A 15,089-nucleotide genomic window follows, 5' to 3' on the forward strand; every position below is an offset into this window, starting at 1 on the left:
TTCGGCCTTCATCGTAGCTGCCGACCTCGCACTCTCCGGACTCCCTCCTCGTTAGTTGTTGTGTCTTCTTCGTTGAGTCATTATTTGTGATCATTTGATTTACACTGTAGCTTTGTGTTGTCTTTCTTTCTGTTGAGTCTTCATTGTAACTTTATTTCAAGTCAGTGATAAAATTTTATTTTGCGTCGTGGTTTGGTTTAACTCCTGTATCAGAAATCTTGATGGAGCACTGAAAACGAGGCATTACACTATCTTATTAGGAAAGTAACAACATCAATGAAATATCTTCAATGAAACAAACTCAACAACCCTCTTGTGGAATAGATTGTTTCATCCAGTATTATACTTGTAAGCTCGTCCTCTAATAGAATATCTTGATATTCAACCAAGAAAAACTTTATAGTGACCATCAATTTTAGTTATAGTTTGCAAGAATGAAAATAATAAAGAATAACTAAGAGAAGTATTATTTACATTTCAAGAGACTGAAACTCAACATGAATTTTATTTTGAAGTGCACAAATCCACATTAATTGTTTTGGTTAAAGGGAACTTTAGTAGCTTCCAGCATATGTTAACCTCTAATAAAGCTTGACTTTTAATCCACAACGATTATTGGAACAATGAGGATATCCTTGGCCATTTTTAGGATATGGAACATCATAAAACTTAATTTATGGCAATTTCACATCATGCTCACTCTGGTAAACACCTAGTTCAGGCTTCTAGGTTGCATAATCAAATTCATGAAAATTTTCAAAATCACATAAAACTGAATTTGTAGAATCACTAACAGGTCTACAATAAATAATAACTTGCTTCGAGGAGGTGCATTCAACTCTCTAAGAACTGCAAGTGGAATGAGTTATTGAAGCAATAACTGAGCAATAGTCTTAAAGTTCAAACAAGTACTCTTACATAGTTAGACTCTTGAATTCAGATGAGGAAAATATCGCTTTATAAGCAAATTAGATAGATTAAATGATATGGACGCCCAACAAGTGGAGATAACAGCCCTGCAATTATTATAAAATATGTAATATATGACTTAACTTATGAGAATTTTATGTAACCGATACTTAAATAGATTGTATATACATCTTCAGTCTTCCAACTTATGAAACTTCTCCATTAAAAAAAAAAAAAGGGTTTCTTTTCAAGCTGAATCAAAGGTTGTTGTGCCCACTAAAATCTAAAGTTGTGCCAGACTTCTGAAGATGACTTGCAACAACGCTTACCTCACCACACCTCAACTATTTTTCCGTTATTGTCTTTAAAGTTTTCAATTTCAAATTGTTTCTATGCTATACTTGTCTTTTTTTTTTCCTGACATCTAAATCTACCTGAGGAGCATCCCTAATATCTACAGTCAATTACTTGATCAAGAACTGGAAAACTCCTTAGCCTAGACTGGAACTGCTATTACTAAATAAATAATAGTCCTTTTGCTTTGATTAATCTTCATTGCCGGAGGCAGTTACATTTTGTAAGGTTTCACGCAGAGTAATCTTATTACCTGTGGAAGAAGTTGTCCTTTGAGATGGACATTATAGGATAAATATTTGGTGACAACTAATTATAATGCTGATAGTTATTTGCTTATTATCAATTTAACTAGTTAAATGATTTTGTAAGCATGAAAATACTCAACGACCAACATCATAAAAAAGTTTAAAATATCATTATAAGGAAATATTGGAAAATGGTAGATAGTATTTGAATTCTTCAAAGATTTCCTTTGACAATATAATTGAGGCATCTTTATTTTCTTGATTACTTCGATAATGCTTGACAAGCACTGTTATATTTGAATATATATTTGTTATTACTTGTGAATATCGATGTAAAATGTATAAATTTATTTGGCCTATTAATACTGAAATCTTATCTTGTGGTGACTTCTCCAATATCCTTACTTCCATATTAGAATGCAAAACTGATTTATAAATTTTTTTTTTATGTTTCCAAACAGTTCAAATGCATTTCTGCCAACGTTTCTGCTCATTTTTCTGGTGTTTTTTTTTTTTTTTTTTGCGTGAATCGTATGTTAATTAAAATTCACTTGCATTAGTTTGACATGCTTATTTTAGATAGTTTGGAGTTCTTATCTGTTGTCATCCATCATTTGCCTATTTCCTCCCTCAGCTACTTATCGAGATACTTGCCCTTTAGCTGTTGGGTTGTCGTTTATGCACAACTTTTTTGTTTGTCCTTTACCTTGAAGAGCATGTCATGGATTAAATTTTGTCTACTTGTTGTAAGGGCTATAACTATGGAGTCTTACTACCATTGAGCAGTTAAATTTTGAAAGGTTAGTATATACTGTTTTAGCAATGCTATTTTAATCATGTGATGGTCAGAATTTGCGAATTGAAGAGGACATTATTCTTTGAAGTATTGTTTTTTCATTAATCTTCAATTTTGTGTGGGTTTTGCATTACGTTGAACTTTCCATTGCCTTTTGTCATGAAAATCATGTTATTCTTTGATATTTGATATCCTTCAACTGTCTAGTATACTTTTATTTCTTATTGTTAGAGTTTATGCTGATTGATCTCATTAACATGTACTGTTTTCTCTCACACGTCAATTGCTTCCTGTGTTTCGTTAAGCCATTGTTTGAACCTGGAACTGCTTTAAGTTTAATATTTGTGGATAAAATTATTGTATCATTTGCTGCTGATCTTATGTTAAATAGCTTAATGTTCTTGTATTCCCCGATCTACTGAATGATAGTATATGTTTCATAAATTGTCTGGTGACTATTACCATTGGTTTTATAATTATATAGTTTGCTCTCCATTCATATTCGCAGAGGAAACTAAAGATATCTCAAAAGCGACATTGCCTATTTCCTCCCAGAGTTCTTCATCAACTTCAGATGTTAATGTTGAGAGTGTGATTAATGGCCAGTCCACACAGGATGTAGGCCACCACCCTCAGGCCTCAATTCAAAGCAAACCAAAATTCAGGTACTTAAATGTCATGTAATACTGGGAGTACTAAATCTCTTTTTGAGGGGCATTTATATACATACCACACAATTCTTATGTTTTTACATATCTAACACAGCTTTTTTTTAATCTAACGCTTAAACTTTAATATTTACATTCATAGAACTCAAATCTTGAACATCACATCAAATATATCTTTACTAATTTTTAAAAAGTCAAATGCAACTTTTTATGCATAGGTTTATAGCACCAAACTATGATAAATTTAAGTAAATCTTGAAGGTGTTAGATAGTTAAAACAATAAGAATTATGTGGTGCATGTCTAATTTTCCCTTTTCTTATTAGCTATATTAGTTCTGTATTTTTTTTTTCATTTCTTGCTATAGATATAATTCTTTGTATGCGTCTAATTTCTGTAAAAATCCGGAAAGGATATATATAGTGCTATTATGTTATCCTGACGTTTTTTTGTACCACACTACTACCGCTGCTTAGAATATTCATTTCAATGAATGATCTAGGATGTTGATTTCCAATTTCTTGTTCACTCCACATATCTACTGGAAATAAGTAATGTGCTTCAATGAAATCTCTCTTAAAATTCCTGACGAAGTTCTCCAACATGGTGGAAATGTGGTTAAGCTTAGTTTTCTTTTGTTTTTTTAAAGTGATATAATTTTCTAAATAGGTAATTATAAAGATAGAAAGTTGGAAAGGAGATGGACTATCTAGATATTTCCTCTGCATAGTTTCAAGAAACTTTATATTAGTAAATATTTTTATTTTTCTTTGTCTAGGATGAATTGTTAGTATTTTGAGAAGGCAAACTGTGAGTTTGGCTTTGCCCATAATGAATAGTGGAGTGTAACCTAATGCAGAATTGAAGATTATAAAAACCATGAATATAGATATAATGCATGTTATCTGGAAAAGTTCATGGCGGCACACACAATGCAAAAGCTCATGCTTTTGAGATAGTATTTTTTCCCTCAAAGTTTCTTGTGTTGAAGTCTGTGAATTGAAGGGAAAGGATGAGGTTGATGGAACAGAAAAGATCAGGCCCATTAGGAAGAATGAAATGTGATTTAATTCAGACTAAAGATTACAAGGGTAGCATAAAAAGTTTGCTTGTAGCAATTAGGAGTTGTTACCGAAGGAACATGTTCTGACCTGCACATGCAATGCTATGCTTTTTGAGATTGTAATATTTTTCATGGTTTTTTTTCTCTACGTTTTGCTGCTGCTTTAATATTAGTGATGTAACCAATGATTAGAAAGACATTTTTGTATTCGTTCTCCTGCCTCTTTCAGGAGCTGTTGTTGCAATTAATGATTTTTTTTTCCTGTTGTAAAATATGATGCAGTAGCCAACCCCAAATAGTTGGGATGGGGCTAATGATGATAATTATTTTTATCGCTATGGCGTAATTTTTAACTGTTAATTTTTTTTTATATAAAGTACAGGCATGATTATTACAATACCTTGACGGAATTAGTTTTGACTATTTTTGCAAAGGGCATCCCACCACAAAATGTGCATATTGAATTTGGAGAACAAATTGTATGTCTATTTACAGAGTCTTATGCATATTTTTCACACACTGCCATGATTCATAAGATTTGAGACATTTGCAATGTTTTCAGTTGAACGTTTCAATAGATATACCTGGTGAAGACTCGTTCCTTTTTCAACCTCGCCTATTTGGAAAGGTATGAGTCATCCTTAAGTTATTTATGATTACTTTTCTATTCCATTTTTCTTCCTTTGGATACTCAGCATATTACTAAGCTGATGGTTTTAATTGATTCGTTTTCATTGGTCATTCAAAAATGCATTTCGACATCGTACGTTTTTTTAGTCAAGGTTGTATTTCGACATCGGGATTTCAATTCTGCAATGAATATTTGTTGAGCAAAATTATTTATTGATTCTATCAGTTTGGTTAATAGATTAATTCTTTGCAGTATTATAAAGCCTGCAAAATCATCATTTGAATAATGCTTTTCAGCTGAAATCGTCAAGTTCAAAATGCTTATCGTAATTATTTTGCATCCATATGAACTGTTGTGCTAGACTCAAATTTTAACGGGTGCTATATAAACGGTTTGAGCCTCTTTCATTTTGTACAGTCATTTAAATGTTTTTTGTATGACACTAGTAATTCATAAGAAGCTATAATTCTGTAGGAGTTTTGGTATATTCTCACGCGCCGTCCTTTAAAGATAAATTGCATATATTATAACCAGGAATTGTTTATCCTTTGCATACCTGTTCACATACATTGTTTTTCTGAATATCCCCTTTCTTGAAACAAGCAAATATAATGACCCACAATCCGCCACAGAAACACCACACTTTTCTTGAGAAATTGCTTTTATTCATAGAATATTATCTTTTTTTCCCGTGGCAAAGTTCACTTTTTTGAGCGTGTTTTCCAATTTAATGGTTACTTTATCAGATTATTCCAGAAAAATGTAAATATTTTGTTTTGCAAACCAAAGTTGAGATCCGTCTTGCAAAAGCTGAAGCTGTCTCATGGCCAACCTTGGAGTACAATAAGGATAAAGCGCTTCTTCAAAAGATTATTGTTCAATCAGGTATTTCCAATTTGTGCTTCATCAGGTATATTATTATTATTAATATTTGTTGTTATCTTTTTCATAGTTTAGAGAATTTTGTGTGCCCGACAATGTTCCATCGATTACATGTTTTTTATGTAAGCATGCAATGTAAAAGCTTAATGATTCTGTTTTTAGGATATAGTCTCTATAACTAGGTACGCATGTTAAGTTAAAATGTTTTGCATATGTATAAACTATGTTGCACATATACTTATAATTAAATAACTGTGCATTGTTGGACACATACACGGATCCGACACATGTTGTACACGATATAAAAGTGTCTGATTTAAATAATAGTAAAAAAAGAGGACAAACAGGACATGCGCGGGACACACACATGACACACATGACAAGTGTTCTAAATTAATGAATTAAAACTTTCTAAAAAATATTTTTATGATTATAATTAAAAATATATATATTTTTATGTAAAATTTAAGAAAAATATAAATACATATCAATCAATTTTATGTATTTACATATCCAACATAAATTTTAATTTTTACATATATGCTACCTTACTTATATATGAAAATGTGTATTCACATTTTTTTACAATTGAAAATAGTGTTATATTTTATGTGATATGAAGGATTTGGGTGGCATAAAAGAAAAATCAAAATTTAGGTGTTACAGATGTAAATACATAAGAATTCGGGGCTAAAGAAGTCTGGGCGTTTTTTTTAATGAATAATTGATTAAGAGGACTTAAATTTTGATATAATATAAAACAATATATGCTTAATTTTATATATTTTGATTATTTTTAAATTCAATTTAATTTATTTTTTAAGATATAAATAAAATAGATAAAAAATATTTTAACTAAAACATGAAGCAAATGTGATATCAAAAGAGCTCTTAGTTTTTAGAAGTTAGTGTTATTATATTTCTTATTTTCTCGTTTGTATTATTCTTAATATTTTGCTCATTTATTTTTTGCATATATTTTAATAATTTTTATTATTATGGTTTATCTGGCGAGTGCTTGTGTCCTATATTTTCAATAATAGACGTGTCTTGTGTCGGTGTTATGTCGTGTCCGTGTCTCTGTGTCCGTGCAGTATCCGTGCAACATAGTTTATAAGGCATTTAATATGAATGAATTAATGCAATGTGTTCAATTTATCTTGAGAGTGAGGGTTAAAACAGTATTCAAAATAAATTGTAGGTTTGAGAAAGAAAGTCTGTTTCAAGGGTACATTGTTGGTAAAAGCAATGGGAAAGCTACATGACTAAAGGTTTTATATAGCTTGAGTGATCAAAACAAGATTGATTTTTTCTTGCAAAATTAGTTGACCAATGCATTTAAAGAAGAGGTTGGAGGGATGGGTTTTATGCTTCTTATTATTATATGCAAAAGAGAGCTATGATCAATGAAATGTTTAAACTAGAAGAGTAAACTAGAGGGTATAGTTTTTGTTCTATGTGAGATGACTCTTTTTCGTTCGTATTTCTTTTTCTCTTAGAGCTCATTTTGGTTCATCTAAGTTAATAATTTGTTTTGAGAATTGTGAATTTATTAAATTCCTTCAATGGCTGGACCTATTTAGCAACTAAATTAGATTCTTAAATCTGCCACCGCTTTCAAAACCACTAAAATTGATGATTTTATTTCACATTTAACATTAGTGAAAACAAATCATTATTTTCTAAAATAAGTAACCAAAAGAGCTCTTAGAAGATTGCTTGTCATTGCTTCCTTCTCCCACGATCTTTCCCCTTTGATTTGATGTGAATTCACCAAAAGACAAAAAAGCTTAACATAATTAGCTTTTGACCCATCAGCGGAAGAGAGAAACGGTAGTTGTAAGGTGGAGGTGATAAACTTCTTTTATTGATTTGTAGTCTCTTATGTAGCATTTTAATGTATCATTTTGTGCTCAAATGCAATCCATGAAGGCAAGCATAGCTATAAGCTGTGAATTTAACTCCAAGATTAAGGATTGCTTGAAAATTGAATCATTTTTCTTATTGGGATCAAGTTCTGATAAGACTCGACTAGCCGCTTAATGAGCCAGGTCTAGCTTGAATCGAACTTGAATCAAGGAGTGTGAAGATCAATTTCAGTCTACTCGATATCGGATTGAAATATGTTTGTAAGCATGACCGCATGTATACATGCACTCATGAATATGCTTATAATTGTATTATTGCATTTCAGAGGTTCAAAAATTTGAATGATGGATGATGCGTGAAGGTATTTTTCTAAGTGGCCATTTGACGTTAAGTAATTTATATTTATAATACTTAAAATATTGTGTAAAATAAATGTAATATATTTGAAATATTTTATAGAAGAATGTGATACGGGAAACAAAGGTAAAAACAAAAATTTGTAGTTTCTAAATTCAAAAAAGAAAAAAATCCTGGACCGAGAATCCCAAAGAGGGGAAATAAAATGCATAAATTGAAATAAAGATGACTGATCACCACTTGGGCACCATTCCAATATATGGACTTCTTCTACTATTCTATTTCTATTATTAACAGTTTAATATTTAAATAATAAATTAAGGAGCCACTAAAAAATAATTAAACTTAACAGGTAAAAATTTTTACCTTTCGGGTTTTTTTTCTCGTTTTCTATACACATTTGATCATCTTTTGCTCATCTTAATAAAAAACTTAAAAACCTGAAGAATGTTAAAACAATATAATGAATTATCTGAATATGATCCAGAAATAATCCTACTTCTAAATTACAGTAATACAAGGGAAAAAAATCAATATTCATATTGGTCTTTTATATCTCTCTAAGAAGTTTTTTATTTATGTTAATATTTTATATGAAATCTTTGAACATACAAATGCATGCATCAATGACCTTTTCTAAATGAAGACACTGTATTTTTATATGTATTAACTTTAACATTACTTTTACTCCATAATATTTACATATAAATCTGTCTTCTTTGAGTACCGCTGTCAAAATAACTCAACACCTTTGGTCGATATCACCCTATCGGTTTCCGTCGGCATGGTGGTTAGCAGTCTACACATCGCAATTGCTTAAGGTGGAAAGACTCTTATCTTCCCCTGGTTGAGATTATCTAATCGGCACAGCGGTTAGTAATATAAACATCATAATTGTATGAGGAGGTAAACTCTAGTCTACTCTCCCCTGGCCGATATTATCTCATCGGCACAACGGTTCCTAATTATCACAATTGTCTGATGCGTTCGAAAAACCTCTACGCACGCGGGTACATTGACGTTTTCTGCCTATACCATAGTGGTGAACTCCTCCACCGAACATGCACATACAAACTTTCATATATAAGCTATTTCATTCTTCAATATCATGCATTCTCTTTTATGAAACATTTACATATATTTGCTGATAAATAATACAAACTTACTATATTCATAAGTCATGAAATCAACCAACCTATCACCAGTTGTGTTTGGAAGTGGGCTAATTTGTTGGAATTGCCCAAATCATTGGTTGGAATGCGTATTGGAGTGTTCCTAGCCAATTTTCGCTGCTTTTGAACCTTCGCTGCCAGGTTTATTACATCTTGTAATGTCCAAAACGGTTAGAGTTAAACTACATTAGCAATAGATGGTCGTAGACCACCCAAAAATCATGCAATAGTATGCTCCTTGGGTTCGGAAAGATTTCACTTTAGCCCCAAATGTTCCCATTCAACAGTATATTACTCCACATATAACTCTTGTTGATGAAAGTTATGAAGTTGGATGAAGATTTCTTGTTGCTAAAGATCAGGTAAGGATTTCCGTTGCACTTCTTTTTTTGTTTTGGTTCACAATGTGATATTGGATCTTTCCTCTCTTTGTCGAAACCTCTTCAAAATTTTCCACCAAAGTGAGGCGTTCTTTAATTTAATCACCACCAATTTTATAAAAGAGTGGTGAGACATGCAATACTTTATGGTGCATAATGTTGGCCTTTAAAAGAGAAGCGTAAAACGTGTTGCTAAGATGAGAATGCTTAGGTGAATGAGTAGCATGACACTTAAAGACAAAATGTGAAACGAATCTATCCGTGAAAGGTTTGTGTAACTCTAGTTGCAAATGAGACTAGAGAATGTCGCCTTAGATGGTTTAGTCACATTAAACGTCAACCATCTGATGATTTAGTTAGGAGTGTAGATGTTTTAGGTTCAACTTATGTTCTGAAAGGTAGAGATAGACCTAAAAAGATTTGGGCTTATTGTATAAAAAATTATCTTAATATATTAGAATTAAATGAAAATTTGACACTCAATAGGACACAATGGAGAAAAAGGATTCATCTAGCCAACCCCACTTAGAAGGCTTGTTGTGTGACCAATTGACAAATTCTTCGGGATCCAAATTTTTTTCAAAATCAGGGAGGTCAATTTTAATTCAAAAATCTGGAGGTTTTTGTTGATTTTCACGCCTCAAGGTACGTAGATGTTGTTCTTCACCATTAGATGCGTCTTCATGGAATGAGTTATCTTCTTACTTGCCAACCACCTCATTTCGGGATTCATATTGACGTTCTTCCAGATATCGCTATTCAAGGAACACCGATCTTATTTGTGGACGACAATTTTCTTGCTAGAATTCTTCCACAACCAAATCTCGGGACGGACATTGCTACTCCTTGGTGACATGATTGAGAGCAGAAAGAACCACAAACAAATGCAGGGACTACTAAATGTTTGAAATTTCCGGAAATTTCTGGACGAGAGTTGGAATCAAGAAGCCCATGATGGAGGACTATCAACATTTCACAGTTGTACAAAGGAAACCCACGGCTCAATGACAAAGAATTCCAACAATAATAGGGAATCTCCGCATAATTCAACAAACCTAGACTGCAAAACCGTGGAAACCTAGACTACAAACCCAGGAAACACAAAACCATAAGGCAGTTCTTGCAACCACCATGTTCAGAAAAATCTCGACAGAAATCCAGAGAATTCGAAAATAAATGGAAAGAAAAAAAGAATAAAATGTTCAAGAACTTGGAGAAGAAAGATAAAAGATGTGCAAGAACCGTGCTCTGATACCAAGATGATAGTGAAAACAAGGTAAAAACAGAAATCCTTATTTTTTAAATTCAGCAAAAGAATGAAACCTGGATCGAGAGTCCCAGAGAAGGGAAATAAAAATGCATAAATTAAAATAAAGATGGCTGATCATCACCTGGAAGGATATTTGAAAGATTCTTACAACCAATCAAAATGCTATTCATCCTCATCCTACACAAAATATCCCCTATTTATAGAGGCTAGACTCTCCTTATTACAAGTATGTCTTCCTAAAACATAGAGACAACAACAAACTGAAACACATATTCCAAGACAAACTAAAATAAAACTTTGCGTTAATTTGGTTCAGTATAAAATAGATGCATGATATCATTTTTTGTGCTTGGTTTTAAGTAAAATAAATTTAGTGTAAGACTCGACGTTGGCGGCATAGGTGGTGGCAAAGTGGTGTCAAGTGGTGGCAATGGCTAACAACGGGATGGTGAGGACCACATGCAGTGGTCAAAGTTTTATGCATGCAAAATATTTGGAATTTAGCCAAATCGTGTGAATTCAAATACATTAAAAATGATCTAAAGGGTAAATTCCATTATATTAACAAATTTGCATTTTTTTTTAATCCATCTAAACAACTAAATTCTAAAAACTCCTACATTCATTTTATTATGCTTCTTCAACAAACAAAACTACCTCTAAAAGAATAGTTCATCTCTACACAAATGCTGATATATAAGTTGGTACTTGTTTGTAGGTTAAGAATAAGAGCATCTTATAAAAGATTGAGATGCAGTCAAAATTGAACTAGTTATGAAATGAGTTGTCCTTGGCTAGAATTTTCTCTAATTGACATTGGAGAAAGCAAACCTATTGTCAAGCCTAGATTTGCTTGATATATAGATTGAATGGTTTAATACCGATCTTTAGCATGATTATATGATCTGCTCTAGTTGTAAGCAGTGATGTCAAATCGGGTTCACTGGTCAGGTTTGGATCCAACCTGAAATTGATCTAAATCGAATTAAAGGAGTTAGAAAGTCCAAGTCGAACACAATACCCCTTCAACCCACTGACCCTAACCGTGTAACCTATTCAGGAGAAGGCATAGTAGCTTTTTGGGTTGATTTCAAGGAGTCAATCTCACATTAATTTCAAGTTAGTGAGTGAATTTCGACTCAATTTCGGGTTAATGGGTTAATTTCTTTTTGGCATGTCAACTTGAACAAAGCCTGAAAAATTAAATGCTTTGAAATTCTTAACCTACATGTCGGGTTAATTTTTGACACCCCTAGTTGTGAGCATTTATAGCACTGCCTAGCCATTTTGATGCTCTTATATTATCAATGCTTATGCCAATTTCACTGACCCGAACTGTGGAACTTGTTTAGAATAAGGCATAATTGCTATTAGGGTCAATTTCGAGGAGTCAATCTCACGTTAATTTCAAGTTGGCGGGTGAATTTCGACTCAATTTTGGGTTAGTGGGTTAATTTCTTGGTTGCAGATAAACGAGAACCAATCTTGAAAAATTCAACAAGTTGAAATTCCTAACCTCAACCCGAACCCTTATTTTTTGAGTCAGGATCGGGTCGAGTTAGCGTGTCGGGTTAATTTTGACACCCTTAGTTGTGAGCATTCAAAGCACTGCCTGGCCATTTTGAGGCTCTTATATTATCAATGCTAGATACCAATTTCAGTGAGTATTTTCTTTTGTTAACCTCAGATTTATTTGAGCAAGTATTTCCTCTTTTTTTTATCATTTTGTTTTCCTGGCATATCTGCCCATCAGAATGCATAAATCTTAATTGTTTTTCTTATGTAGTTTTACTGAAGTTAACAGAATGCATTCACTTAAGTAAGCATTTTAAATGAATTGTCTGTGCTAAATCTTTGACCGTCAGCTTTGTTCAATGTTTGTCCGCACTGTATAGCATAATTCGTTATTCAAAGTACAAGGGATCACATCCAACACGTGGATATCTTTCCAGCCAAGTAGGTGAGCTTGGCAGTCCCAGCTACAATGGACCAGCTTAGCTGACCAACTCACCGAACCTATTCAATTAAGCCCGTTCGACGTGTCAAACTGTGAGGCCAGCCTGTCAGAACAGTTCTCTGAGTCAACTCGGCAAGCTAGGTCATCATGTTGTAGCTCAATGAGTCAATCGACAGTTGAATTCGGCAAACGAGCATATGACCCCATTGATTGCCTAATATTCAGCGGAACTTGGTCGCATAATGAGCTAGATATCCAAATACAATTTTCATTTCCCATGTAAGCCAATTATGTAACATTCCCTAGGGCCGATCCAAATCTATAAATCGGGAGGTGGCTCTCTTTTCAATAGGACTAATTATTTCCTCTCTTCACTCTAATTTTAGTTCTCAAGGTGGTTTGTTCCAGTCGTCTTAATTCCCTTGAATCTCAAACCTTTCTCGTCGTGTGAGGATGCAAACAATTCAGGATCCAACTTGCACTTTTTTCATTAAAACATGCATGTTCTTTTTTTGTTCTATAATAATTCGTAGCAAAATTCTATTGATTTCTTTTAAAAAGTGTGGTCTCTTTTAGTCATTATCTGTGAATGTGACCCAAATCCCAAGCATATGACGCATGCCTTTGAAGTTATATATTTATTTGCACTTTGTGTAGGTAAAAAATGATATTTATGAGCTAGTTTTTCTCGCTGTAAGCTTCATAAATGCAGCTCTTGTGCATGTTGGGCTTGCAATGACTTGTTATAGAATTCAGCTAAAACATTTGATTTGGTTGAAGTGTATGGGGCTCTTTATCTGATATTTTAGTCTAGTTTCATTTTCACATTAATCTTGGAGATACGGTTTATAATGTTTGTTCCTATATTTTATCTTTGGTTTTACAAGGAAGGTGCTAAAGCTCTCAATATCTGGCTTTGAATCTGCAGAAATTAAGAACCAGAAACCTTCCTATCCCTCTTCCAAAAAGAAAGTTGAATGGGATAAGCTTGAAGCTGAGGTTAAAAAGGAGGTATGCATATTAATTGTTCCCATCATTTTTATATATTTATTCTTTTTCCCTTCAAACTCAAATCTGCTTGCCGAGTACTTCCACTGAATAATTTTACATGATCTCTCAGGAGAAGGATGAAAAATTAGATGGCGATGCTGCATTGGGCAAACTTTTCCGTGATATATATCAGAATGCAGATGAAGACATGCGACGAGCAATGAATAAATCTTTTGTAAGATTCTTTTCAAACCACAACTACTCCTAGATTCCATTTTTATGAAATTGAAGCTGGTGCTCAAAATTTTGTGCGAGCTTGAAGTGTTATTTGGTTTCACTCTTTAAGGCAAACACGTTAAATTTATGCAAGCATTTAACTCATTAATTAATCAAGCAGGACATGATCACAAACATAAAATTTACCTGACAATCATTCTTATAAATTAGAAAATATGCATCTGCTGCAATGTGTACATAAATGTATGAATGTGAGCACACAATCTATATAAACTGACTAGAAAATTTGTATATTTATATTAGTGAACAAAACTGGCTACAATCAATTGAAACTAATTTCGTTGCTTTGTGAATATAGACTGAATCAAATGGGACAGTGTTGTCTACAAATTGGAAAGACGTTGGTGCTAAGAAAGTGGATGGAAGCCCACCTGACAGTATGGAGTTTAAGAAGTGGTAGAAAGAATTCGAGAATTATGTGTGTTTGTTAGCCGCCATTTGAAGCCGCTGTGTGATCCCACCTGAAGTCTAGGCCGTGCATTGTTAGTGTGCTTTTTCCTAGTCAGTTTTTGAGAATCTTCAGGGTTTTTTCTATAAAATTTTCTGAAAAACTTGAAAAAATTTGCTCTTTAATTCCATTTGTGCAGATGTCAAGTCGCAGCTTTTGATCATGCTGTTGAAGCTTTAGCTGTGTTTTGCTGTATTTATATGTTTATCTTGTTCTTACAGGATCTTTATCACCCAATAAGAGCTTTGTCTCATCTGTTGCTGTTTGAATTAACTTGAGTTTGTCCAAGATTTTCTTTTCCCTTACAAATTGAGGCAGTTAAAAGAAATTGATTAATCGTGGAAGTTATGTAGTGAAAAAATATTAAAAATTCCTTTTGATTCAAAAATATTTTTTAGTTTGGATTAACATAAGTCTGTATGATTTTTTTTTTTCAAAAAATTAGACCGTTGTTTTTTTAGGAAGTTGCCGCACTTAGCCAGGAGCTTTCAAACAGAACCACAATGAGTCAGCATGACCGTCCTAAACGCAATAGACGCAGCCGTAAACACAACATTGATGTGGGGTAAAATTCAATCAAACAATTCTAATCTATTAATTTTTGAACTACAATTTTTAATTTTAAACGCACCGAGACGGTTGCCGGGTTTGATTGGTCGGTCAAGCGTGACGCTTGCTTTTGTATGTATGTTCAAATTAGTCTTGTTTCAGCCAGTCATCTGTATAGGAAAACTAAAAGCAAACATTCCACTAAGGTGGGCTATTAAATACTACAGAGGGACAGGGTAATATATTTATG

At 33.0% G+C, this 15,089-nt stretch overlaps 1 protein-coding gene across 1 annotated transcript in view; it reads left to right on the forward strand.

Moving 5' to 3' along the window:
* Positions 1-14,510, forward strand: part of LOC110025273 (protein SGT1 homolog) — a 36,587-nt gene extending 22,077 nt beyond the window's left edge. The window contains 7 exon segments of the mRNA XM_020725669.1: positions 2,816-2,972; positions 4,420-4,516; positions 4,600-4,665; positions 5,415-5,553; positions 13,484-13,566; positions 13,676-13,780; positions 14,141-14,510. Coding sequence (XP_020581328.1) covers positions 2,816-2,972; positions 4,420-4,516; positions 4,600-4,665; positions 5,415-5,553; positions 13,484-13,566; positions 13,676-13,780; positions 14,141-14,242 — 749 coding nt within the window. The 3' untranslated portion in view covers positions 14,243-14,510.
* The last annotated feature ends 579 nt before the right edge of the window (positions 14,511-15,089 follow it).

The sequence above is a fragment of the Phalaenopsis equestris genome, unplaced genomic scaffold (assembly GCF_001263595.1).
Source record: "Phalaenopsis equestris unplaced genomic scaffold, ASM126359v1 Scaffold000297, whole genome shotgun sequence".
NCBI lineage: Eukaryota > Viridiplantae > Streptophyta > Magnoliopsida > Asparagales > Orchidaceae > Phalaenopsis > Phalaenopsis equestris.